At 39.9% G+C, this 27,744-nt stretch overlaps 2 protein-coding genes across 3 annotated transcripts; both read right to left on the reverse strand.

Moving 5' to 3' along the window:
* Positions 1–1,256: 1,256 nt before the first annotated feature.
* Positions 1,257–9,263, reverse strand: unm_hu7912 (un-named hu7912). The gene is made up of 2 exons (XM_044366886.1): positions 8,997–9,263; positions 1,257–5,877 (listed from the first exon to the last, which is right to left on the reverse strand). Exon 2 carries the CDS (start codon positions 5,823–5,825, stop codon positions 2,613–2,615), a length of 3,213 nt encoding a protein of 1,070 aa, XP_044222821.1. The 5' UTR covers positions 5,826–5,877; positions 8,997–9,263; the 3' UTR covers positions 1,257–2,612.
* A 6,214-nt stretch (positions 9,264–15,477) lies between these two features.
* syn1 (synapsin I) lies at positions 15,478–27,252 on the reverse strand. 2 transcript variants are annotated; one of them, XM_044366906.1, is made up of 14 exons: positions 26,946–27,252; positions 26,191–26,645; positions 25,257–25,314; positions 23,483–23,574; positions 23,154–23,310; positions 22,984–23,073; positions 22,379–22,441; positions 22,133–22,275; positions 21,934–22,008; positions 21,740–21,842; positions 21,501–21,650; positions 20,525–20,594; positions 19,850–20,393; positions 15,478–18,337 (listed from the first exon to the last, which is right to left on the reverse strand). In XM_044366906.1, the coding sequence occupies exons 2-14, from the start codon at positions 26,511–26,513 to the stop codon at positions 18,310–18,312; spliced, it is 1,896 nt and encodes a 631-aa protein (XP_044222841.1). In that variant the 5' UTR covers positions 26,514–26,645; positions 26,946–27,252; the 3' UTR covers positions 15,478–18,309. The 2 variants fall into 2 exon arrangements, with proteins under 2 accessions (XP_044222841.1, XP_044222832.1); XM_044366897.1 differs by having other exon boundaries at positions 15,478–18,375.
* Positions 27,253–27,744: the final 492 nt, after the last annotated feature.

Raw genomic sequence — 27,744 nt, forward strand, 5'->3', positions numbered from 1 at the left:
TGCCTCCCATTACTGTGCCCCAGTATGAATATACTGGCCAGTATGGTTTTCTGTTCCTGCCTTTTATGCCCTTTCTCACCAACTGTGAGAAGGCACCTGATATTGATAACTGACATACATGATGCTGCCAACCACTCAGTGTTGGAAAATAATCTGAAATTCATTTGGGTTTTTATTTTTATGCATTGTATTGCATTGTACAGTCATCACAATTTGTTTTCATAGGTTTTTCATAAATAAATTTGACAACTTTATTTTGCATCATGGCCACATACTGTAATATAAATACTGCTGGATTTAGCTGCTGCAGAGTGCCAATATGAGATCATTGGGAAATGCTGCAACTCTGGGTACAATGCACAAAATAGGTAGAGGTAATACCTGCATTCTTCCACTAGGTGGTGATCTAATAACATGGAAGAAAGCCGGTCCAGGAAACACTACAAACCCCTTATAATATGTATATAGTGGCATATAGTATGGTTTATAATATATTAATGGTAGAGCAAGTCATATCATACTACTCTCTATCTCTCCTCCATGTATCTCTCTACAGTGTCAGGCCTCAAATAAAGGCAAAATGCCAAAAAATAAATAAATGAACCACATATTTACTCATGTAAATTTACTGTTGCTTGTCTTAAGTTATTTGCTGCAGATTATTACAAGCTTTAATTATAGGCATGTACTCTAGCCCTCATCCTTTCATATCCTTTATATTTGCTTATCATCAACTATTTGGACCAATAAAATTACCTTAAACAGGTATCATATAGGATGTAGCTGCACAAGTTTCCCATATTTACACTTTAACATTCACTCTTGTATTTAGTGTGTAAGGGTGCCAATATTTTAAAATAAGAGAGTTATTATATTGAGATCAGGAAGATCAAGAGCCGCACTTCAAAGTAATGACACTTGATTTTTACATTTCAACCAACTGGCCATTTTTTATAATAGTTGTGAATTTTTATAGTAGATTAGTATAGTAGAATTTTTTATTATAGTGTCTTAGCTTTCATGGAGATGGTTGATTCCTCACATATTTCCTGATTGAATACTCCTGCATGTATGTCAAAAACCTATGAAATATTAAATATTCCAGCTCAAGAGCAAAAGGGACTGGATGTCTTCGGTTCTCGCTATAAGACACAGTGATCAATTAGTATATAAATGCTGTAGATGAGTACTATATAATTTCCCCTTTCTGCTGAAATGCCTGATAAGCAGTATAGAAGAGAAATGCAAAGCCATGAGGTCACTTGTTAAATTCCATTTATTATATATATTTATATATAGGTTATAAACATCACAAAATAGAAAGTTGAGGAAGGTCTTGCACAAAGATATATAATCAAGTAAAAGAGCAACCTTAGATTAGTCAACAGTGACAATGGAAGCAGGCATATCATCATATCTGGGTTCAGTGCTGCAGCTATGTTAGGAACATTCTTATTTTATAATTTATGATTTAGTGCAAACAAAGTCTTTGCAGCTCTTGGCTCCAAGCAATTGTTCAATATTGATAATAAAATAGGATTTTACAATATAGATGTTAAGGTTGCTCTTTTATTGCATATTGTTTAAGAACATACTGTGGTATTAGTTTGTATGTTTCAAATGATCTAATATTCAATATATAATATACCTCTTACATAAGCATCAAATGGTCTCTCATTAACATAATAAATTTAATTATAAGCAATATCAATATTAAAATACCTGAATATAAATAACATGCTTTGAGCAAAATAATTGTTCATTTACAATGGTAGTTCAAACCCAGGTCAAGACCTGTTAAGCCTTTAGAAATAGCTAAATCTATACATTGCTTTGTGTCAAATGCATTGTTTTTCTCAACTGAAGGCCACTTTCAAACAAAGCAATGAACACGAGAATGACATCAAATCTTATCACGAGATGAAATAAGTTCTAACAAAATTCTTAATGAAGTGGGAAAACAAAAGATGTGGTTTGATTGTACTTTTTTGTCTATCAAACAATAACTAATGTAGCAATAATTTAACAAAAAATACCCACACAACTACAGTATACTTAGGAAATAATACTTAAGTACTAATAAACAGTTGTAATAGTACAACCACTGTAACAAGGTATAATAGAAAATTTTGATATATTTGTTGGAGAAAACAATTGTGGGTGACTGTTACAATATGAGACCTTGCTGTGCCTTATTATGTGGAGGCAATGAGATGTGTACTTCATAAATATTGTGTGCTTCATACATTGTCTGCAGAAACTGCACAGATCATACATGTTCACATCTTAAACACCTGGATAATTGAGTTTGTGCCTAGTCTACATGCAGGCTATTAACTCTTCTGAGTGCAACAGGATCAAAACAAGCCAAAAACGACATAGGGCAACTTTTCAAACTGTGTATATTATGTACGTGTGAGTATCAGTGTATGTGTGTGTGTGTCTGTGTGTGGCAACAGAAAGAAATAAGAGAATAGACAGAAAGAGAGATTGATCACAGATATACACACACACATTTCCATATCAATTTTCAATTTGCTAAATCCCACCATGTATTTACAGTATGTACACTAGTGTAGCTGACATCATTATTATTACTATTTAGTGCTTTTCTATATAATATCATCCAAGAGATGTGGGGTACCCACCCAGTCCAGTGTTCTTGGCTCTGATGCAGCCATGATCATGCACATAAACTGCTTCCCTGTTCTCTTATCAATTGGATAAATAGTAGTTGGAGTGAACCTTTTGTTGCTCTCCACAAACTCACACAGCTGATTATAGATTTTGGGGTACTCGTGACGAAGAAAGACTCCCCTGATCCTGAGCTCACGCTGGATATTGACAAAGCACACCTCTCTGGCTTTTCTTCCTTCCTCCCCCTCCTTGTCAATGTCTGGTGTGCCTGGAGGCGGAGTGAGAATGAGAGTTTCCATTTCACTATCCTTCCTGAGTACCTTTTTGTCAGGGCTTGAAGAGGCCAAGGACACCTTTGCATATTTTCGAACTGTTGGCGTTTGGACCCTTGGTGACGGTCGGTTAGGTACCAGTTCACCAACAGCTATGGATACATTCAGAAGGAAACATTCATTGGGGTCGTACTCGTTACCTGCATGCTGCAGTTCCTTGCAGTATTCACCTAGGTTGTCCTTGAAGCCATCCAGCTCTCTGAGAGATAAGTATGTGGGAGACATGAGGAGACTCTCCAGCCCAACTTGCAGGAAGTTGTCAGCTGTCTCTGGATTAGCAAAACCCAGAAAGAGAACGCCTCTCCCTCTGGAGAGGTAGCCAGCTTTAGCAACACGAGAGAAGGCTTTATGAATCTCTGAATTCTCTCTGCAGAACTTGAGTGTGTGGCGACACACACTGCTCACACGGCCATACAGACAGGTCTCTTTGTGGATCTCCCAGTCATCCCTGCGACAGTTTCGTGAGCAGTAAAAGGTATAGCAACTGTGACATGATTTGAAGTACAAGCAAGCGTTGAACATATTCTCAGTCCGATTGCACTTCTTGTTAGCACACACCATGGTGTCATCTTCATCTGTGCTGTGGTCTGGAGAACATTCTTCTGCACTCCTTTGTAATGCATCACACCCACTGTCAGGGTCTTTGATTGTGTCAGGGCTGGATTTAGAGGATGGGAGCTGAGTGTTCAAACATCCTAGGTTTTCAAGTCCAGAGGACCCTCTGCCTTTTTCATCGTCCTCACTAATCAGGTGTTTCAGCTGGTCCAAAATGTCCTCACTTGACTTTCTGCTAGTTGGTGGTTTGTAATCAACAACCAAGTCAGCTAATAGCTCGTCCAGTTGCTCCAGACTCTGCTGAAGGGAGAAGTTGTTGTGTTTCCTGTCTTTAGTTATGTCTGCTGTGTTGGATGTCTGCTTCTGATGCATTACTCTCGGAGATTGTGTCTTTTCATTGTCCAGTGTATCCCAGCTGACAGTGTGCACATCACGCCTTTTGCTGTTGCCTGCACATATGTCATTGTCTGTTATGGTGATCTCCGGAGTTACAAACCACTGCCCGCTCTTGGTATTCCTCCACGCATTGCTTGAGCCCCTCTCTAATGAGTTTTCGGAGAGTGACAGAGCAGCGTAGCGCCTTGGTGAACTTGAGAGATTAAGGATAACAGGTTGAGATGTAACATCAGCGGATGCTCCATGCCTTGCTTGGTAAAATAGGTTTTCATAGCTTCGTCCACGAGGCACTGATTGCTCTCTGTCATGCCGTGGATATAGAATATTGTCCCAAGACTTGGAGTGGTTTTTGACCTCTGCTCCTAGTCTACTTGTCTCCATGCAGCTGTTAGTAAACCACGGGGGTATACCAGGGTCTTGCCGTACTCTTGGTGGTGTGTGCTGAGAGGACTGGTTGGAGTAACCAGATATACTTGAGCGATACCAGTCATCTGAAAAGGCCTGGGACATTCGAGGGCGCCGACGACCCTCTGTGTGATATGGCCTTGATGGAAAGTATTGCTCCTCAGGAGAGCTGAATGGCTTGGAATAAAACAACCTTGAGCTACTTTGATGGTATGGATTGAACCGGTGGTCCTCTCCGTAGTAGGATCTGGACAGTGGAGTTTGAGAAAAGTATGACCCTGCCTCACTTGTAGAGTAAGGTCTACTATATACAGAGTTAGCTGGCTCTCGGTTGGAAATGTGGTCTGTGTAATAAGACCTGACTGGAAGGGTGTGCACCCATCGAGTCCTTGGATCATACTGACTAGTCATTGTACTTCCATGGCTGGTTAGACTGGACCGATCATCCTGAAAGTATGCCCTAGAATAGGGATGAACTGGATACCGAACAGGATCCTCTGTATAGAAAAACTTTGTAGGAATGTTCGGGTTTGAGTAAGCTCTTTGTTCTTGACTCAGATATGGTGCTGTTGGTGATGGCATTCTGTGCATGTCTATATGCTGGTAAGAGATGGGAGACATGCTGGTGGTGTAGTGGTATCCCTGTCTAAAATCTCCACTGTAGCATTCGCTTGGAATGGGCGTTGGTGAGGAGACAATCTGCCGTGGTACATACAAACCTCTACTGCTACTGGCCTGTGAGTATCTCTGCCAAAGATGCTCGGTCCGTACACTGGGAACCAGCCTGGATGTGTGCTGGAGTACAGCAGCATCTGGTTTAATATCAACACGGCACCTGACATGAGGGGTAATGGCTGGTTTATCTGGTTTATCCTCTTCAAAACAATCAGAGACATAGAGGGGGGAATGAGGCTGCAGTTTGATAGGATGGACCTCATTCAAAAAAGCCCTGTTAGAGGAATATGACTCTCGATGCATCTCAGAAGTCCTCAAAGTATCTGATGCAGTCTGAGGTGCATCTCTCCCCTTCCTGGCTCCTGGCGGAGACACTGAGATGGGCACAGGAGTGAGGGTGGACTTAACTCTGGGAGCACTTTTAGATCTTTTTCTATTTTTAGAGTCTGACCATGTAAGATGGCTGGTTTTGTCTTGAGTGGTGTGCTGCTGGAAATGCCTGGTGTTAAACAGATCAGGAGACGAAAAGCGAAGGTGCCCCGGTTGATCTAGTCCATTCCACATTAGATCTTTGTTTAATGTCTGATGCTCAGCCCTCTTGTAAGGGTACTCCATTGAAGAAGGGAAGGACTGTGGGTCGTCTAGGGATTCAATGAAGTCAAAGCTACGACAGTGTCTTTTGTTGATGATTTCTGGTTTGTCAATCATCTTCAAGTCACATTGCTGGAAGGAACGGAGAGAAATGGAGTGGTCAGTGATGGGATTTAGAGTAATGTCCCGATATAGAGTTGATGCCAGTATATCAGGGGGATGCGTCCGTGTCATCTTAATGGAACTTCAATGCTCCCCATTCAGTGTGATTCAAGATCAACACAGCCTGTGGAAAGAAAGAGATACATGAAAACACATGCACTTCATTGCACTGTTGTTCTAATGTATTAATGTTCTGAAACAAGATACAGACATTAAATTGTTTCCAGCAAACACTAGCAACAGTTAATATTTGCTTAATCAGAATACCAAATTTCTTATTACATTTTAAAATAATTTAATACATATGATTTATATAAATCTACAAAGAGTCTTTTTGGTTTCATACTTATGAAGATGATTGGGTATAAACTTAGCAGATGTAGTTGTTGATTTACTAACCAAGTTAATGGAAGATTTCATGGCAACAACCACAACAGATAGTTGCTGTATCTGAGCAATGTCACCACCATGCTTTATCTCAAATAATAATTGAGGAGGTTTTTGAGGAGGTGGTTTGTTTGTGATCAAACTATAAAAACTGATAAGACATGACCTTTAATTAGACTGGAGATGCTGTATGCAAACATTAGCTATTTACATTATCTTGCACTGTTACTTAGAAGTTTTTTATCAAAAGAAAGTGCAAAAAAACTAATGTGTTTATTTCTAATATTACTTTAAAAATATAAATGATTAAATATGTTGGTAGATAGTAATATTAAAGCTATTTTCAACTTTTTTGATTCGTGATTAAAATGTCATTTGGGGCAAATTTAAAGCAATTTTAATGCATTGCTGCAGGATACCATGTTTACCATTTTAATGAGGTGCTAAGGAACTAATTGCATATTAGATATTACATGTAAACAAAATTGCTATTAAAAAAAGTTAGTTTCAGTTTCAGTGGAATACTATCCTTGTTTCTAAAATTAAAAAATACCATGCAACAAAGCATTTCTTCGGTCTACTGTTTGAATTATTCAAATCTTATCTATAAATAATACAGACACCCTCTGTCAATCTCTGCTTAAGGAACACTAGGAGTATTTCTTTAGGCCTTAATTTAGGCCTTAGTTCATAGATTATTAGATTAAAACGATCCAATTCAACAATGGATTTTTATGTGTCACACACACATGGGCTTTCTTGTTGGCTCTCACCCATGAGCCAACCCTGAGTTACCATCTGTTCATCGTGATGAGAAAGGACTGACCAGCCATCTCCCTGTCATGTCTCCACAGTATACCTAAATATCACGCCTGTTCACACACAACCAACCTCGACAGACAAAACTACACTGTCGTCCATTGCTTTGCTTGGTTCCTTAGGACTGTTTGTTTCAAAAACATATAGTGAGGTAACTGTGTGTATTCTGCAGCTTTTTAAAAGAGAAACACAGAAGCTACATTTGTATATGATGATTGTTTTGATTGATTGATTTTGATTTTGATTAGCTGTTGTAAATGAATACCAAATCTCTTAGTTTCTGGCTAAATGGATCACTTTTAAATGGATCACAATTAAGGTTTATCAATTTTATACACAGTACATCAACTTAATCCTTGAACATCTCATGATATTTATCCTATTACATGGCATTTTATATGTTAAATACTGTTGTATTCATATTACAATGTGAGTGTTTTGACTGAATCATTCATTGAGATAGGAAATGTTTAAATTTGGTAAGCTAAATTTAACACAAAAAAATGCAGGTTACATGCTCTTATTAGCTCTTCCATCCCATCACCATGGGGACTGATTCAACTAATGGATGAATGCCACTATAATATGAATTTAATAAAGTACTTCTGCAATAATGGCAGGAAGAAACTCATTAGTAACATCCTACCAGCCAAGAATATGTAAATGATAATAGGATTGGTGCTGACGTAAAAATGGTACTTAAATCCATCTTACTTTCAGTCTTCCTATCTTTCATAAGAATGAGACAAGATGTCAACACGGTGGATAAGTCCATGATGAGACTTATTTCATTATATAGTATAAAACGTAGGTCCAGTACAGTGCAGGGTGTTAAGTGTGGACATCTAGTGAGTTGTTTACAACCTCAATCTATTTGTCTCAAACAGCTACCCAGTTTAGATTAATACATTAATGGATATGGATAGCTTAGCTCAGGCTTTCTTAAACATATGAATGGATGTGCAAGGATATTGTACAAATAACACTGCAGGGTACTGTACAAATCCCAACACAGCACTATAGAAAAGCCATAAAAGATAAATAATAACAACAGAATTGATAACAGGTGTACAATAAGGTCACTAACATCTCTACTGACCACCGCTGACACACTTCAAGTCCCTGTAGACACATTATAAAGCTTTACTTCTTGGAAAGTGTGCAATCACAGATCTCTGACCTAAAGTTTAGAGAAACACAGCAATTTGTTTTTAGAATTCGGTGACAGGACATGCTTAAATTAACTAAATGCATGCTTTCTCCTACTCGCATTCATGGCTTACAAGGCTGTTCTTCAACAGAGGGACCACACTTTCTAGCACAAGTATAAAACCACATGCCACATACTGTCTCCATGGCTACAGCACACAGCAAAGAAACCATGAAACACTCCTGGAGTTGCATACTGGGGGGGCAAAATCTCAGTCTGAAAAAAATGACTCCTTATAAGTAAATTGCTGTGATATCCTCTGTGGAGGCAAAATGCATCTGTGACACACAAGTGTGACTCTATATTGATCCAATAAATTCTATCTCTATAGCTCATATTCATGTACAGTACAGTCATATAGGTTATATTTCCCTGTGATATAGGTTACAGTATTTTTCTTAAATGGGTCTGTGGTTTTACATGCGGTCTAGTAACATTCACTAACTTGCTGTAATTTGAAATTGAAAAAAAAAACTGCGCAAACTGTATTGAAGCATTTTGCCTGGTTTTCTGGACAATAACAAACGTGATGCCGATCGGCCTGAAACCTCCCCATGGGGTCATACCATGGCGCATTCATCCTTGAAGCGTTACCAAATACTTGCTCTAACGCACTTGGCACCCCTATTATTTTGGTGCTGCGGCACGGACACGGCCCTCCATCCTTTGTGGCTGACCTAATGCCTTTGAGCCCGCCGGAATGACATCGTTTGCGGAAAAAGAAGGAAGCAGCGGGTTCAAACCAGGACAGAACAGAAAGGGGGAGGGGGGTGACTTTCGACTAAGTTTGGCAATATAAGATTTCGCAAGTCAACAAGGGGCCTTACCGTTTTGCCAGTGAGTTGATCGGATGCAGTGGACATGGTGAAGCAGCAGCCTGTCCTCCGTGAGGTGCAGCTTCAGCCTACCGCACCTGCTGTGAGCCTGCCGGAGCCGAGCACTCGTCCTTCCTGCTGCCTTACATGTTGTCTGCTTCACCGAGGGATGCTCTCACAGTCCCTTATGTCTTTGTGTGTGTGTGTGCGTGTCTGAGTGAGGGAGAGAGGGTGTGTGTGTGTGTGATGGAGGGGGAAAGAGGAGGTGTGTCTGAGCCTGCGCCTGTGCGCGTGCCTCTGGAGGCGTGGTTGTGCGTGTTTTTATGAGGAGTGCGGGGGTTGGGGTGTTGGAGGCTGGGTTGGGTGTTCAGTCTGCGAGTGGCAATGCGGTCTCTCTCCGTACATCTCTGAATACGGAGGCCTGAGGACAACTGGGCATTTCCGGGGAAACTGATGGTTGTTTGCTCATCCTGCTGTGTAAGGTGCTTCGTAGTCAGCTTTCTCCTCCATAAGGCAAAGCAAATGTGACATTTTCATTTTTAGAAAGTTTGCAGACAGACTTTTTAAAAAAAAGCTGCCTGGAGAATTGGGTCTTCTGTTAAAGCCCTCATTCTGCCATCCTACATTTGATGGGTCACCTCTGTTGTTCCTCCCACATTACTGGAAATGCAGTACATATGGTGATGAGAAAAAAATTAATTGTGGGCCAATATACTGGTGGAAGTGAGGTGGATTGTTTATCGAAACTGGACTTTTATGGCCTATAGTTTCTCCTTTGATAATGAGCTGGAGAGCAACTTAAGTTTACTCAAGTCTAGTCAATTTTATTAATATGTTGGCTGTAGCCCAAAACAATGAATTTGCCTCTAAGGAAATCTGTGCATTATTAGACACTCTGTATCCTTAGACCATTAAAACCTCAATTTGGATAAGGAAAACTCCTTCCAAAAAATCCATAAATGGGTAAAAAAAGAAAGAAACTTCAGGACGAGCAAAAGAAGGAGGGTCCCTCTCCCAGGAACTTTTCAGATTTTTCTCTGAGAACTTGTGCATCCATTCAAATTGTAACCTCAAAAACTTCTCTCGCCCCCCATAGAGTTGTTCCATGATACAACATGGGGCAGACAAAATGTTCTTTTTTGCTTGCAGATCATCTTTGTTATTAGCAATGCTGTGAAGTTAAAAATCAGCTACTTTACTCCTTTCCTTGCCTGTCCCTATGTCACACACATCTACCCCAAAGTCTCACCTCACTACAGCTTCTGCATTGTCTGAATTGATGATGGGGACAGCTGGCTGTGAGCCCCGGCCCAGAGCATGTGACTGCCGCAGGAAAACTGCTTACTGAAGCACTCTCACAGCAGATAGAAATCACTACAGACAAACTGTGCTGATCAGGCTGAAGATCGCAATGATACTTATAGCTTTGACACAGCTCATTATGTTGCAGGGAGGACAGTTTTCTACTGCTTGCACACGCTGGAAGCTGAGCAGGATTTTTTGTGTGTGTGTGTGTGTTGCTATTATTTATTTTCTTCCCTGTATAAAATCTTGTGCATCCTTGTGACAAAACACCACAGCTAACCGAGACTCCATCTGTGATATACCACGTGTATGAGATATGATTCAGAATGACAGTATCATGGATCTCACATTGTGCGGCATCCAGCATCCCTGAGAGTGGGATCTATCTATCGGAGCATGTGTGACTCACCCTCTCCAGCACAGTGCATTGGCATCAGTTCGTGTCAGCTGTTAGTTAGCAGGCATAAGTGTCTGTCAGCTGGCTTCTAGCAGGTGTCTTAGGCACCTCATAGGTTCCGTGGAGAGGAAATCAATGAGTCTCTGTTGATTAGAGGCCCCTGTGACAGGGATCAATCAGGTTTATACCAAATTAAAGGAGAACACGGCTTCACTCTGCCTCCACTGCTCAAACAGGCTTTCATGCTGCTCTGACATATCAGCCATAATGAGCCATACGGAAGAATCTGGACATTCTGCTTTGTTCCTACACTGTTCCTCGCTCATGCTGGCACAGTAAACAACCTTCAGTTCTCCAGCTGTCTCCAATTAACTCTCTGTAAGATTAAGTGACTCTCAACAAACTTTCCTTCTGATTTCTGTGCTCCCATCAGAGGGAATTACATAAGAGATGTGGCAATGCACACACAGCCAGGCCCCGTTGAGTCCAACCCAAAATAGCCAGGGCGGCAGGCTAATACAAAGCAACTCTCAGCTTCGCTTATTTTGGATTGTAATGATATGTCAGAGGAAACAAGGAAAACACATTAGACCGAGATGTTAAGGCAAACACTTCTCAGCTAGACTGTGTCACAAGATCTCCAGGGAACCTGGGGATGTCAGCGGTCCCTGTAATGGTGAATTTTTCACACAGCCAGATTTAGATAGACATATGTCTGAATGTGGGTGGTTCTTTAAGATACATTTTCAAGCCCTGTATGAAATATGTAGATTCTCAGATTCAGTGGCAGACTCAGAAGGGAGTGAAGTGCAGCAGGGGCAAATCTCTATGAGAGATTCTATGAGAGATGCACACCATGTCATCCCTTAATTCCAATTGAAACCTGATTAAGTCTTCAACAAATTAAACCACTCAATCCTCTCTGCCCAACTTTCTTGCCTCAGACATAATTTACAGTTTTGGCGGTCCGTATAGTGCGCACACCACTCAGACCGTGTGTTTTTGTGAGGATTTACTGTAGAACTGCAACCAAATGAAGGACTTGGATGTTTTGTTGGCGTAGTTTTGATTCCCAATGGATCAGACTAGATTATACGCAGTGGATTGTAAGGCTTTTACTGAGTGAACAAGAGTCACTCATTCTGGTGTCTTCAGGTAACTGAGACAGAATTTCATGATCACTCTCCGAAGAAACCTCGATCAAATGGAGCACTCTGCATCTTCACCCTGGTAGAATAGCATAAAATAGGATAAAACAACAACTTAATGAAATTTGGCTATGCTAGTAATTCATGTTGACTTTGGCTGCACAAAAAAAGAACATTCCAATCCACTCCAAGTAACACTCAAATAAACAAATTCATGTACAAGCCAAACCATTTGGGAGCGGTATCCATGGTAACCCACACTGAGTAGGAGCAAAAGAGACGGCATTGATTTCAAAGGGAATGAAGTAAAGTGCTGATGGGAGTCTTCCATGGAGACCATAAAAATCTACGTCATGAGGATAAGACCAGGGGAGGTGAAAATTGCTTGTAAACCTACATCAATCTGCGAATTCACAGTGGGAGGGATTCAGTAGTGCAGCATCCTATCGAGTTTCATTTCCTCCTGAGCTGCACTTTTAGGGGAAACAGGCAGTGCGGATGTTTCTTATGTCCCAGATTATCTCCAGCAGAGATTGACAATGTTCAGTTAACATAAGGTTTACCATAAGGTGACCCCCTCTGGCAGCCTCACCGTGAAAAAAGACCTGCACTCATGTGGGCATATTCTCAGATCCTCCTCTCAGTACATGTAGGTCAAAGTAAGAATAGTGTAGATATTATTCACAGCTGCACTCAGCAAACACAAACTCCTCTGTCCTGGTCTCTGGAGTCACAGTAAGCCATCCCATGGTGCAGCTTAATTAAATCTTTACTACACACTCCTCTCTTATCCTTCATCATCTGCCATTTTGGCTAAGGAATCACTCTATCATGTGTGCAAGTTTATTAAAAGGGAAACACATTTGGAACAAGGAGATGGGAGTCTTGGTGGGTGCAGTGTTTTTCAGAGGGCTTCTGATGGTGTGAAATATTTGTGGTTGTGTATTGTCACTGTGATGTTTTTATGTAACATAGAGAAGGAATGCTGTTACACTACATGAACAGCAAAATGTCCTCACTCAGAGTTTCATTAAAGTCCCGCTATTCAAGACTGGACAAACAACAAATCTTTTGTGCCTCAGTGAGGAAGAATCAATGAGGGCCTTCTAAATATGGATATCATTCACCCTCCATCCCACAACAGCACAATGCAAAGCAGTACTGAGTTGCACTAATTGTCCAAGGCTATAGGCCGTGTGTAATAGCTGGTAACAGCCACTGTTTCCCTTTCAGAGACTACTATGGGCCTGCAAAACAACTCAATGGTGCACTGGGATCGACATGAGCTTTTCTTATGTTTGTTTTTTGTTATAAAAGAATGAGAATGCGTAGTTACACATCTTCTGTTTAAGTATTCAAAATGAAACTAAAGTGATTCAACCCTCAGCCTGGGATTCTCCCGTTCAAATCCTGAGTAGTTTGCACATCCACCCGTCAAATTATACACGCAAATCAGTTTTGACAGTTGTTTCAATTTGTGATTTAATAGCATCTTAATGTATGTAATTACGCATTCTGGTTGGCAGTTGCAGCCATCCAGATGCACCTGTGCTTGCAGCTTCCCAGGGCTGTTTAAATGGGTCAGGTCTAGAAATATCCAGGCTGAGTGAAGAAGTCGTGAGTGCCCCTCCCCTTTTGTCTTCTCTCTGTCCATAACAGAACAAGACTATTGCTGGCAATACCCTTGAATCCTTTATTTGTGACCTGCCAAGTCATGAGAGTTGAATTTGAATGATTATATAACACCTTTGTAGGAGAATATCACATTTTCTACTATCTTCTTGTGAATGGGTGGCTTAGTTCATCACAGTGTTTGCCAGCTAGTGACAGACTAACCTCCTGCTGTCTTTTATCAAGTTAGTAAAGTCATTCTCTCTTGCAATTGTAGGCTCAAGATGTATGTAATGTAGAAATGATGCTGAGTTACAAATATTAAGTGCCAAAAAATTAAGGTAATTCTCCACTGGAACAAGATCAACATAACATCACATCTCTTCTGGTCAGATGAGCATCATTACTGCTAATCAACCCTGGTTTGGAGAGAATAAATAAAATAATAAAAAAGCCTGCTGGGAAGCTAGATAAGAAATGCAAGCAAGCAGACAGAGCTTTAAAAACCTCACTGACCTTTCATGAGCGAGGGGCTATATAACATCCTGCCTGCAAATTGGATTTTGCACCCCAGACACTTTTGTCTGCAGTGAAAACTTTAACGGGAAAAAGAAATTGATCCATTTGGTGATTAAAATTGAGTCTTCTTCGAAGCTAAAACGTACCAGCCAAAGAATTTAGACATGACAAGTCATTTTACAGTGGCATGAGGGAAAGTAAAATATCTCTGCTCGAATGTATTTATTTCAGTAGAAGCAGTCATTGATTTGCACAAAACAAGGTGATGAAACACAGTCATTCTTTTGACTGCAGGGTGCACAGTACTGTTGGCCTCTCTCAGCTGCAGCTGTTGCATTCAAAAGAGATACTGGAACATAATACGTGTTTTTTTCCTCAAACACCATGAATTAGGATATTATTCTAAGAAGAAAAGATAGGCTAACTATGACGGGTTGTATTCAGGGGGCCATTTGTTCATGTGTGCCAGCTTAGTTTTGTTTAATAGGATTATGCACACATTGGTATTTGTGTTTTCTGTGTGACTGTGACGCAAAATTGTGTAATTAAAAATGTATATCTCAGAGGACACAGTGAAAATGAGACCTCATTGCTATTTATAACACAGCAGAAGACAAAACTCCAATAAAACTTATGTCTCTGTAGCATTACCAACATAATAATGGTTCAATCACTGAAAGGTCAATGAATTACTTAGATCTCATTTCTAAAAAAACGTGTGTGATTTGTGTTGCACTGAACACATTTGAGCTAGATGCACTTCCATATTTTGATGACATCAACCCATTGTTCCTATTGAGTCTCTAGGGACAAAAATATATCTGCCAAATGAATGTAATGTAATGTAATGTAATATAATGTAATGTAATGTAATGTAATAAATACACATTCTAATTCTCAACAGACCAATGTGAAATGAATTACATAACTCTAGTTAATCTTGTGCACAACTGAAGGCTATGGTAGGGAGACTGCAGGCCCACACCACCTTGTGGTCACATTCAGATGCCCATGATCATAACTACTGTGCAAAACACTGTACAACTCCATAAAGTGTGCTTACTTTAGAGTTGTATTTCATCCATTTCATAATCTGTCTGTTAGACATAAAGTGGAGATGTTTAAGCTCCCTCTTGACCTCACATTTTAGATGTATTTTATTTTAGACATATAGAGTGCCAATGATGAGCAGTTGGACTGGACAACAAAACAAACTGTCAGTGTTGCACAGAGACATGTTTAACACAGGCAAATTTAAGGCTAAACTGTTTTTTCTTCTTCAATTTCCTGATCTGGGTGTTAGTCAAGTCAAGTCAGTTTTATTGGCCAAAATCTTTTTGTGTGGGACAGATTTACAACTTGTACAACATACGTTTGAATTGAATAAGAATTGGATAAGAAAAGTAAAACTGGAGAAACCTCAGGAAGAACAACAGACGAAGGGTCCCGCTTCCAAGATGGACGGATCTTCAAACTTGATATATTCAGTCAACAATAACAAATAAAACAGTAATTGTTGGTCATAGACTTTATTCGACATGTGCATGTTTTAATAACATACTCATTTGCACATAATATATAATATAAACATTGCATATAACATCAAATATTTTTTTTACATTTAATTTAATAATCCACCATGATTTACATTATGCAGTATCTTATTTTTTGATTAACCAAAACCTCAAAAGCTTTTGATTCTTGCACTTACATTTATGATGTATGTTTTTAAATCTGGCAGGCATCGACTGACAATCATTTCCACTCAAATTTATAAGGATTTAATCTTTTCACAATGATTATACAATGCATTTTATTTTTTAAAAAAACAATGAAACTAGCTGTAACAAAGAAAACAATTTACATTCACAGTCAAATATATCCACCATTAATAATGTAATCTGTTAAAAAGAACATATCTGTGGATATCAAATACTTAAATAAATAAAAACAACTTTGTTGTAGTGCTGTCATGGCTCATCCTGTCAGTCTCAGACTGACATGTCAAATGGTTCGTCTTAATATGGCCAAGAGGCCTCTGACAGACAGAATGACACTTCTCAAATTTAACCATCCGTGCTAATTGACATGGCTCATTTTCATAAATTACACACTCAGTGTAACAATTACACAAGCCTCCTCTTACCAATTCTCTTGCCAGTAGGATGTATCACGATATATCTGACAATCATGTACTGACACTGAGTCACTGTAAAATCTAAAAATGAAGCCCTGAATCACAAGCTGGCGCATAAACTTACAAGCACCAAATAGTCTTGCCTCATAGAAAAAAATGAAGTGATCACAAAATAAATGAAACAGAAATGCACAATTGTGATTCAAAAATTAAAAAATAAAACCCAAAAGGCTCAGAGACACACGTAATATCAACAAGCACAGATAGCAGCAGGGGATAAAGGCGACAATCTGCGTCACTCAGAGCTCTGTACAGCACATCTATTTGGTTTGACCAGTCACAGAACAACATTCACACATTTATGCACCATTGAGCACAAGGGGTCACTGTGGCTACACAAACAGACTGATAAACACAGGCAGCATGGAGAATCTGCAGGGGAACCAGGACTCCTTTACACTTTTGGCTATTGGGTCTTCTTTAAAAAGCATGATATTGCCATACTATATCAACATTCGAATGGAAAGCACTCCTTCTGGAAGACATTTTTGGTGCCAGGAAACTTTCAAATTTTCAGAGTATAGTGACCAAAGAAAGAGTTGTCAGTGCAAAGGAGGGGTGGCAGGAAAGTCACAAGTGCTATATCTACTGCAGAGGTGCATCCCACAGTTGACATTCCCATACCTGGACATTATTTTGTCTTTATTGTATAGATGAACCGTTAACATGTAACATTCCTTGGCTGAGTATGCTTTGGAGTATGGCCTCCGCTCACAGATTGTGAACCCACTGAAAACCGAGGCAGATATCGAAGCAGAAACTCTTCTGCACTGTATGATACAGACTCAGGGTTGGAGTTGCTTGAGTGCAAAATCGTAAATTCATAGCTGGTTTACAGTCAGACATTTCCCATTACATTGCTTTGAAGTCAAGGGAATACGAAATTAAACTGTCTGTGAATAATGTAATTTTTCACTAACTGTACCTGAACAGTTGCCAACCCTGCCTATGCTGTATCTTACTGTACTGTGCCACACCTGTCACAGACACAGCAGCATCCCAGAGTAGAAGAGCTGAGTTGTTGCTTTGTCAAGTGGCAAATGAATAAACCTGAAAATATAGACTCAATACATCAGTCAGTGTCACTTAATTCAAGTATAATTTTGCAATATACTCTGTGTGCAAATGCATCATAAATAATAAAAACATTCTACCTCATTAAAATGCATGCTTTTCCTTCATCAATGGTAGACAACCACAATAAAATTGTAATGGAAGACCCTCACCCACACACAAGTGTCACAACCAATTGGACATCCCTGAGACAACTCCATTTGATCTGACGTTCTTGTCTGTGTAAGGCATGCTTTCAAGGTGGAGAGCTTCCAGGCTTTTGTTCTTGTGCGACAAAAAACAGTAGAAGAAAGCAACGACATACTCACAACACCTACTAGGCTACTTTACTAACTAATTCAACTACATGTGACAACACAGTTACAAGCGCCAATGTCAGGGGTTGGAAAATGCAACCATTGCCTCCTGTTGACATGCAGCTAAGACATCACCATGAGCGGTCAACAGCTCGAGCAGATCTAGCATTAGCTAACACTGGACATCCTATGTGTGCAGCTGTGCTGAGATAATTTGTTTGGTTGGTCGGTAAACCAACCAAAAGTTTGAACATAAAGATCACAATGACTTTACGGCACCGACAAACAAGTGGAAGCAGTATTGTGTTGTTTTGTTTCTTATTTGTGTGTGTTCATGCATATACAGGCTTTTTTGTGGTGTGTGTGTTTATGTGTGTGTGTGTGTGTGTGTGTGTGTGTGTCTGTGTGTGTGTGTGTGTGTGATGAGTGAATAACTTAAGCTTGAGGCAAGGCAAGGAATGTTTCAGACTTCAGTGCCTAAATTTACTGTGTACTCTATTTTTTTGTTCATTTTAAAATATTTTAACTACCGTATTTAGGCAGTGAATGTGTAGTGTGTACATTTTCATATCAGGGTCATTGTACATGATTTGGAGAGAGTGTCCTGTTGGTCCTTGTTTGTTGGGAGAAGAAGGAATCAGTCCTTCAGTGTACCTGTCCATCTTTCTGTCAGTAGGAGGAGGGAGTGGGGGGGGGGCTCTTGCCATCTCAGTCTGAGAAGAGACTGGCAAAAGATTTGCGTAGATTGCGTATGGTTTCAGCCTTCACCTCATCCTGGCTAAGGCTGGCTCGTGGAGCTGGGGTTTCTGGAATGTTGAAGGTATTGGTAAGAGACTGGGATTTGCTATAAAGAGAGGAAAATGGCAATAGAGGAGAGGAAGAGGCTATTAAAGTCATGCAGCAAACCCATGGAATGAAAAAACTGGAGCACGGCAGGACAGAGAGAGAGAAAGGAGAGAAAGGGCTCAATCAAAGATGACAAAAGCGCATTCCTTCTCTGGTGTCATTCAGTATTACCTTATCATTTCAGGGTATCATTTGAATATGATATGAATAGTGAATGACTTTTCTGGATGCAAGGATTGATGACGAAGTGTTTCAGGGCTCCATTTCAAGTCCTAAATCAGGATTTAATAACTCATTTATCAGTGATCCCATCAGCTGGAGAATGTAGAGGCAGTTATAAAGATTTTAGCAGGGAAAATTTTTTGTCGGTTTATTAGGCATTTCTGAACGAAATTTCTACAGCGTTTAAGAAATGAGAATGAATGTAAGTGTACTTGTAGAGCATTGATAGTTAAATGGTAGCCTGTTGTAATAAATGGTTCAGTATCTTGGTGTTCTATCTTTATTTTTTGTTGCTGTTTACGTTTATTTTCTGCCCAGTCTTGTTATAACTGCCAATATTTTGTACATTTAATCTTCTTTTTTAAAAAATATAAACCAGCAATACAATGGATTGTGTCACTTGGCATTGCAACATTAACGTACACAAATCCGTACTGTTTTGCATTATTCGTTTGAGTGTGTGTGAGTACTCACTAGGAATTTGATTTATTGTATTGGTTCAAATATGTCATCACACTTTCAATTATGTAAGAAAGAGAATTTGGATAAAATATCACTTAAATTGTCTTACTTTACTTAATACAGTTTCATCAAGATGGCAAAAAATATATTTCCATATCATAAATGAATGCCTTATATAATATATAATTCAACATATTTTTCATAATATTAAGACATTCTATATCAAAGAACCATTTTTGAAAACAACTTCTTAAAGTTGGATTCATTTGTAAAAGTTGACAGTATGCAGAGTAATTAGCATCATAAACTATAGTTATATATATCTATTTTTATATCATTGTCCATAAAAAAATGGTTTATAAGTTGACACCTGAGCAATTTAAAGCTAGTAAGTGTAACTTGAGTTAAAAATCCTTTACCAAAGAGTTATTAGTAGAAAAATATGCCACAGAACACTCAGTAGTCTGTGACAGATGTGATAGATTTGTTGTGATTATGAACAACTGCAGGCCAGTTTCAGCAAGTTGTTGTATCAGTGTTGTATCACAATCACTCCAGACATTCTGAAATGTTATGTTTTGTGAAACTGCTGTTGAAGGACTGAAAAATGTAAATACATCATGCACATTCAGGAGGCTTATATATCAGTAAAGAATATGGATAGATTTCCTATGTAGCATGCATATCTTGAGGCAGGCAAAAAGTAAGAGAAGATCTTTTGTTTGGTTCACTTAATGAAAAATTAGAGAGAACTGATCCCAACTCATTGATCATACACAGTTACTTACTTTAGTTGTGGAGAGCCGCCCATAGTCGGGTTGTCCTGGCTGGGCTTCTGTGGGGGCTGAGGCTTTTGCTGCAGTGGGGGTCGTCCTCCCGGGCCTCCCTGGCCCTGGGCTGCAGGTCGTGGCTGCTGGGTGGTGGGCGCGCCAGGACGGCCCGGCTGGCCAGGAGCCCTCTGTTGCTGTGGCCCTCCCTGTGACTGCTGCCTAGGGGGCTGGGCAGGCCTCTGCTGCTGGGGTTGGCCACTTGGTGGTTTCTGGCCAGGACCTCCTGGGGAAGGTTTCTGCTGCTGTTGGGAGACAGACTGTTGCCTCTGAGCTTGGGGGGAACCTCCCTGGCTTCGCTGAGGAGAACTTTGACCAGAAGGAGGTCTCTGGGTAGGAGGAGCTCCCTGACCCGGTGGCCGTTGCTGTGCTGTGCCTTGGCTAGCCTTGGCCTGGGCACTTGGTTCGCCAGTGCCTGGGCTGGCTGCAGATTGCTGGGCCTGTGCAGGAGGTTGGCCTTGAGGCTGTGGACGTGGCTGAGATGGAGGACCTTGCTGAGGACCACCTAAAGGAGAAAAACAGAAGCAGCAATCACATTACATCTTCTTAATCCCTGCTTTGGAAATAAGGAGAAGGATTTTAAATAAAACGGTATGATTTCATGTTTTTGTTATTATAAAGAGGTCAACTTCTTACCCTGGGGTGAGGGGCGCTGTTGAACCTGTGGCACTCTGGGCTGTGAGACAGGCTGAGGAGACACAGCTTTCTACAAAGGACACAAGAGTTAAAAAGCAGAGAGTAAATATCAAAAATGAAAGAACAAGAAACTTTGTCAATGATGGAGAATAATAATAATGGTAATTCCAATAATAATGGTCTGAAAAATCAACTCTTTCCACCACAAGACAGCTGGAAAGCTTGACATCAAAGATAAGTATATTGTATGCCTTGTATGCAGATGTGTGTTAAGTATGTCAGTTGTGGAAAGTTTGGCCTCTTCATTTGATCATCAAGACTTTGTAGAGATTTGTGTGCAACGTTGCAGGATTGCTAGATGATGCCAGTACAGGATATTCAAATCATCTTGGCACTTCTGTCAGATAGAGCTTAATATTTTGTCTGTAATGTTACCACCTCTGATATCTCTGCTATTAAGCCTGGAGTACCCCAGGACTCAGTGCTTGGCACATTACTATTCAATCTGTTGCTTCATGGTGATATTATCCATAAATCTCAGCTGCGACACCGATGACACCCCCGTTAAGGCTGACATCTGCCCTTGAGAACTGTTTGTCTCAGATGTCAGAAGTGGATGTCAGCTCACTCCCTGCATCTGAATGAGAAATACTGTAAGGCTGAGATGCTGGTCCAAACAGATATACAGTAGATATCTATTTTCAGACAATGCCATAATTTTTGTCCTAAACCTGTTTTGATCTTTTGAATATAAGCATTATAAAAACTGCACTTTTCCATTTTTGAAATATAGGTGTTACTGTCTGCAAAATAATAAAATGTATTTTTACAGTTTGTGCATGTGTACCTGTATACGCATATTTTTGTTGTTGAAATTTTCATTTTTAATATAAGATGAGCTGGGACAGTTTGTATGTAATTGTGTAACTGTGGTGAGATTACAGGACTAAGAATAGACTATAGGTGGTTTGAGCACCTGTGCTGGCTGTCCTGCTGTGGCACGGACTGTGGAAGAGCTTGAAGTGCGTGGAACAACCTGGTTCATCTTAGAAACCACCAGTTCCGCAATCTGAACACGATCCTCATCCTGCTGGTCTCCAATCAGTGGCATTGAACAGTCATCTACCTAAAAATCAACACGATGATGGGTTAATGGATTTCCATTCTGATCACAAATAATGAATCCCTTGATTTCATTATGTGGCCTTCTAGTACCTCTATAATGTAGTCCTTGCCATCTTTACCATGCAGAGCTTCCACTGCACAGATATCCAAACCTCCAAATATATCAGCGCAAGAATCCACCCACATTCTGTACCTGCAATATAATGTTAAACAGTGCTATAATAGTACAGTGAGACTTAATATGACACACAATCTCACATTACATCCCATCCATGAGCTCTTACTTGTCTGACATGGCCACCTGCTCAAGCATAGATGAGCCAGTGTTGGTTTTCCAGTTGCCAGAAATGGATGTTCTCCTGTTAATACAAAAATAAAAAATAAAAATTAACATGTTTGCTGTTAACATGCTGGTGTGTTGATTCCTTAGTTATCTGATGGATCTACAAAATGCCAAGACAGTTGAAGGCTAATTTCACTCACATGTAAGCCTTGTAATTGTCGCCAATCTTCTGGATGCGGACGTCATATTTTGCATCAATAAAGGGCTCAGATGTAGCATAGGTCTTGGTCAGTGCCACGACACTGGCAATATCTTGAAAATCATATTGATTGTCCACTTTCACCTGGGATAGCAAGATTCAAAACATAAATATGTTAGCACATATTGGTCCCAGGGGCTTTGTGGTCACATTGAATTGAGTAAAAAGTTGAGTAATCCAGTACTACCTTTCCCATTCCTGAGTGAGCATGGCCCATCTTTACCACTACAGGGAATCGAGGGGAAGTAATCTGTAGATTAGATATTTAGATTATTATAATAAACAAACTCAGACTTCTGAGATACTTTTCTAGTGATTAACACACCAATTATTCAATTAATTTCAAATCAAACAGAAGTGAAAAACAGAGCACCCCTCCTATATTTCTGCAGGAAATTCTGATTCATATTGATGGCTGAACGCAGACTCGATACTGTCAGCCTTTGACTGCAGGGGTGGAGATGATGGCTCTGCAGCAACAGTCTCAGTGTAACTGCAGTGACACTGATCTGGCACACAGAGAACCAAAAACTCAACCTCTACCCGCAAAAAAAACCCCAAAAAAAACCCCACCAAAAAACAACACACTCCTCAGAAAATTAGATTGGTCTCAGCTGCTACATGAGATGGAATATTGACGGAGGTGAATTATCCTCCTAACATGTGATCCATGCAGAGGGAAGACCTGTCTGTGTGTGTCCCTTTAAGGGTTGTTTAGCATGAAGACATACTCATCGGTGCAAGTGGAAGGGGGAGGAGGAATAGAAGGAGAACAGATGGCAAAGAACTCACCATTTCCTTGTGATTTGGATAGTAAACCTGCTCAATCAGTGGGAACTCCTCTGGGCCGAGTTGCTTATACAATCTTGACATCTGAGCAAACTGATACAAACACAAATCTTTAGGATTTGTAATCCAAAATGTAATTTTAAATTAATAAATTACTTAAAATAAACACTTACCACCCATGGTTTGTCACAGAAATTGTAGACAGAGTGTAAAGAGTTAGCACTTGGCAATCCTGCATACTGCAGTCCAATCACTATGTTCCGGTGGTCTCCATTCTTGTCCATGCTGAAGGCATGCTGTCTGATCAGCACAAAGTCTGGCTTAAAGGATCTGGGACAGGGGACATTAGCAAAATATTGAACTGCATTGCAAGTCAAACTGATCAGTTATTAGGCATACAGAGAGAAGAGATTTCAAGATAAACCCATGTTGTGTTTTATGAGCAGCAAGTGCAAATTATCAAACTTTCTTGACTAGTTGAAATATTTCATAGAGGACTTACTTAGTAACCTTATGCCCATTCCTGATTGCATCAATATCCACATTATAGGTGCCTGTGGAGTTGGCCACCAGGTTGATTTCAGAGAATTCTGCCTAAAAGGACAATAGGAAGGTCAGTCATATAAATATGAATAATCACAATCAGTGCAGGAGTACAGTGAATGACTACTTATTCTACATGAGTCAGGCTGAACAGGGTATAATTATAATTATAATATGACAGGCTTTATCTGAAGTGTGTTCTTCCTGTTAGGAGGCCACAGGGGAAATAATTGAAATGCCAAGGCAACGTCAAATTGGAGGACAAAAATAGGTGGTAAGGAAAATGCCTGAGGCAAAGAAAAAGATCTTGAAACTTTCAGGGTCTCCTCAAACTGCTACTGAGTTGATGACAGCATGAATAACAACTTAAACATATTAATACTCTTTTAAGCCTACACATTACTATTTATTCATTTACCTTACTGCTCACTAGCTTGTTAGGCTACAACAAACACCTGATTTATCACTCGAAAAGATCACAATTAACAGTTGAGATCACTTTGAGAGGCTTTGTCCGCATTTCTCAAACTAAATATTGAATATTTTACCTAATTGGATGCCAAGAAAGAGAACTAAAGTGTGGAAATAAAAGCAGCAGTCCCCTCTTCAATCAATACTCACTGATTAGTGAACTGGTCCCTGAGACATTTATCATTCTAAGGGCTATTTGTGAACTGAGTAAAAGCTCCCATCCTACGATATGATTCATCTTTTATTTGTTGAAGAAACCGTGAATCATTTTAGTTATTTAGTTATTAGTATCAAGCAGGTTGTTGATCAGAGCACCTTAAAATGCAAGTGCACACAATGGAATAGATCTACCTCACAAAATGACTCCTCAAGGGAGTTAGACATGGCACAGCCTTAGAAAATAAAGACATATAAGCAAAATAGGACCCAATAAAGAATGCACAATGTGGGCAGGGGTGGAGCTGAAACCCTATTGTTCACTATTATTATTATTATTATTATTTTCTTATTTCTTATTTTATTTTTATTTTCTTCTTCTTCTTCTTCTTCTTTAGAAATATTTTCACAAATTCCTGTGACATGGTAATTCAAGAGACATGAGATTTTGTGTGAGAAGTTGTGTGCAAGCTCTAACCCAAGAAATATGACCCCAATCAGCCTGATGGTGGCGCTATAACAATTAACTTTTCTTTTTGGCCTATAACTTTTGAACTGTAAGTCTCACAAGCGTAATTCTTTTTTTCATGAATCATTTAATGTCATAAATCAATGACAGTTTGTCCAAACATCACCAAACTTGGTGGATATTTTTATTTAAGCTGGTGAAGCTTTCAACTTCTAACAGGCTGTACTGGCTTGAACCCCAGAATCGCTGCTTGTGGCTATATTTTATGGCTGCTTGTGCTTTTAGGGAGAATAATGACCATCAATAAATATAATTAAATCATATATATATAAATAGTAGATGTAATAATGCCAATGGCACTGCCTTCATCTACAGAGGAAAATAAATCAGACAACATGTCAATAACCAAGTCTTGACCTAAGCTGGCCAAAGACAATCCATCAGCATCAACAAAAAACACAAAAAATGTTTCACAAAAGAAAGATGCAACATCTCTCTACCTGACACTCAGCCACTCTGTTATCTTATGAATTAGTCCAATAACTATGTGTGTCTTTATTTTAACCATTAACTGTCCTCCTGGTACAGGGCATAAAGATGAACACAAAAAAGCAAGCAGTTACAAATGAAAACCTACCTGTTCTACCTTGATGTCGAATTCACCATGGACCTTTCTGCCTCTGAAAACCTTCACCCTGCACATGAAACAAGGTGTTAAATCCAGTAGTTTATTTGGCATTTTTTTCTATTATTGGCAGCTAATATTTTCAAACCTCTAATGTCAAATTCAGCTCAATGCAATATATTGCACACTATCTTATATATTATTACATTATCAATATGTTGATAGGTTGTATCTTAGATCAAGTAAAGAAAAAGATAAAGAAACTAAATAGCCTAAAGTATACAGGTATAGAGATAACTGTCTAATTAATACCAACAGACTATTGGTCAGAAGGTTTTACATCCACCTAAAGGTAAGTGTTCAAATCTTCACACCTCCTGCATAATGTGACAGAATGGGAAAACCACTGTTTTCTGTGGGATGGAAGGGTTTTAATGTGGTGATTACACAGATCTGCTTACTTTATTATCACCTGTAGAGTGTCATTTTAAGACATGTAGAATGCAGTATTTCTTCAGTTTTGTCTTGTTGTGCACTGGTGAAGTCTTTCTTGTAACTGTAACTGTAACCGTGCGTTACAGCCACTCGATTTACATCAACTTGCATCATCATGGTGGCATTAACCCTTATCCAGTGCATTGGCATAATTATAAGCCTTTAAAGTGCAGAATGCAACATGGCTTTGTCGCAAGCAATAGCTGATCGTCAAACGAAAATGGCTTCTCTGCTGTAAGTCTGTTGCGTTTTTGCCATGGCACCATCAGCGCTCAAACACATCTGCAAGGTGTTTCTGATCTGAGTAAGAAGCCGGCAGCTTGTTACACATATATCTCACAGCATTGGATGAATCATATGACCTTCGAGATATTAGGCCACTGCAACCCACGGTCTGGCACACATTTTTGTCTAGACTAGGCACCGCTCTGGCAATGCGCACTGCTCTTACCAGTCGGTCTGCTGGTCATCAATAACCAGGAGGATCTTGGCACTGCTGGAGACACCTGCCCGATCTGCTGCCTCGGATAGGGTCGCAGCCGCAGCAGCTGTGGTCTGTTTGACAGCATTTGATATGGATGAGAAGAAGCCGGAGCCTCCACCTCCAGGTTGCTGCTGCGGCTGCTGGCTGGTGGACTGGCGCCTCTCTGACGGCCCGGGCGACACTGCGGGGCTTTGCTGCGGCGGGTCAGGGCGTTGGAGATCAGTCATGTAACCATTGGGCAGGTTGGACATGAAATTACTGTCCGAGAGTCGTCGACGTAGGTAGTTCATGATGGAGGCTTATTGAAATGACAGAGGTGTCCAAATATCCTCCCACAGGATGAGACTTACAACTCGGTGTGCAGTGAGAAAACAGAATGACTAGGCTACTTTTCCATGTGCAGATACGTGAATCAGTGTTACCTAAAGAAAAACAATAATTGATGTGTTATCCATTAGGAGCAGATTTTAAATATCTGATTAAATAAGCGAGAAATAGAAAATGTCGTGACTGAGTAGCCTAAGGAATTGGCTAAGGTAAAGGAAACCACAGCCTCTTGACAATGAAGCAGGAAAAAAATAAGGTGAGTCGCCACAATTGACTCAAATTTTTTAAAAAAAAAAATCACTATTATATCTGAATGATTTGGTTAATGAAGCCACCTATCAAAGCAAGCACTATAATCCATAGTAATAGTCATAACAAGGCATGATGAAGCCTACCTGGGAGCGCATCCACACTGAGCCGCCCCTGTAGGATGAAATGATGCCTTATTATTGTCTCACGCAGGAAAGACGACACATAAGTGACTGTGGTGTCCTCTAAGGCATTCGGGCTTGAACCTGTGAGATCAAAGCTACAGCCCTTCCTGCATCACCGCCGTTCTCCCTGCCCTGTCCTGCCCCTCAAGCTCCAGTTTTTTCCGTCTGCCCTGCGTCACTCCCAGTCATCCTGAGGGAAAGCAAGATGAGCCAACGTCAAGCTAGAGAGGACGAGAAACAACACTCCCGGATGTTGCTTTAAAAATGAAATACACGTATGAATAGGGCGTTGCAAGGTATATATATTTTTTAATTCTTACTGTTGGATTTAAAGCCTATGGTGAGTTCTGTTTAATAAGGCAATGTATCCTGAGCATTTAATTGCAAATTTACACATATTTATATCACAAAAGGAACATTTAACCCCCTTTTCTATCATAACCACGCAGCCTTACTCTGTACCCCTTTATTTGGTGTATCAGCAACACTTCTGCTCATGTAAAGCAGCATTTGCCTGTGGTGAGATCTCTACCATTCTGTGGCAAATCAAAGTAGTGCTGACACATTTGAATGACAGGATTCAACAGTCATTTTGATCATTAGTTTAATATATTTCAAGTAAGAATGCCAAGCACTGGTTCAGCTTCTCGAATGTGAGGATTGGCTGCTTATTCCAGTTTGAAGTCACTGTCAGTGTCCCACCTTTACATTTCAGACCTGGCTGGTTAGTTGAAGATTTCTATCTGGACTCCAGGAGACA

The sequence above is a fragment of the Thunnus albacares genome, chromosome 2, assembly GCF_914725855.1.
Source record: "Thunnus albacares chromosome 2, fThuAlb1.1, whole genome shotgun sequence".
NCBI classification, from domain to species: domain Eukaryota; kingdom Metazoa; phylum Chordata; class Actinopteri; order Scombriformes; family Scombridae; genus Thunnus; species Thunnus albacares.

Bases quoted from the DNA above. Each gene is read 5' to 3' on its own strand.
- syn1 (XM_044366897.1), bottom strand. From the start codon at position 26,513: ATGAACTACCTACGTCGACGACTCTCGGACAGTAATTTCATGTCCAAC. The intron at 23,575-25,256 runs GTAGGTTTTCAT...TTGTCCTTTTAG, and splicing joins TCGACATCAAGGTAGAACAG to GCAGAATTCTCTGAAATCAA. The intron at 21,651-21,739 runs GTACTAGAAGGC...GTTGATTTTTAG, and splicing joins GCAAGGACTACATTATAGAG to GTAGATGACTGTTCAATGCC.
- unm_hu7912 (XM_044366886.1), bottom strand. From the start codon at position 5,825: ATGACACGGACGCATCCCCCTGATATACTGGCATCAACTCTATATCGG.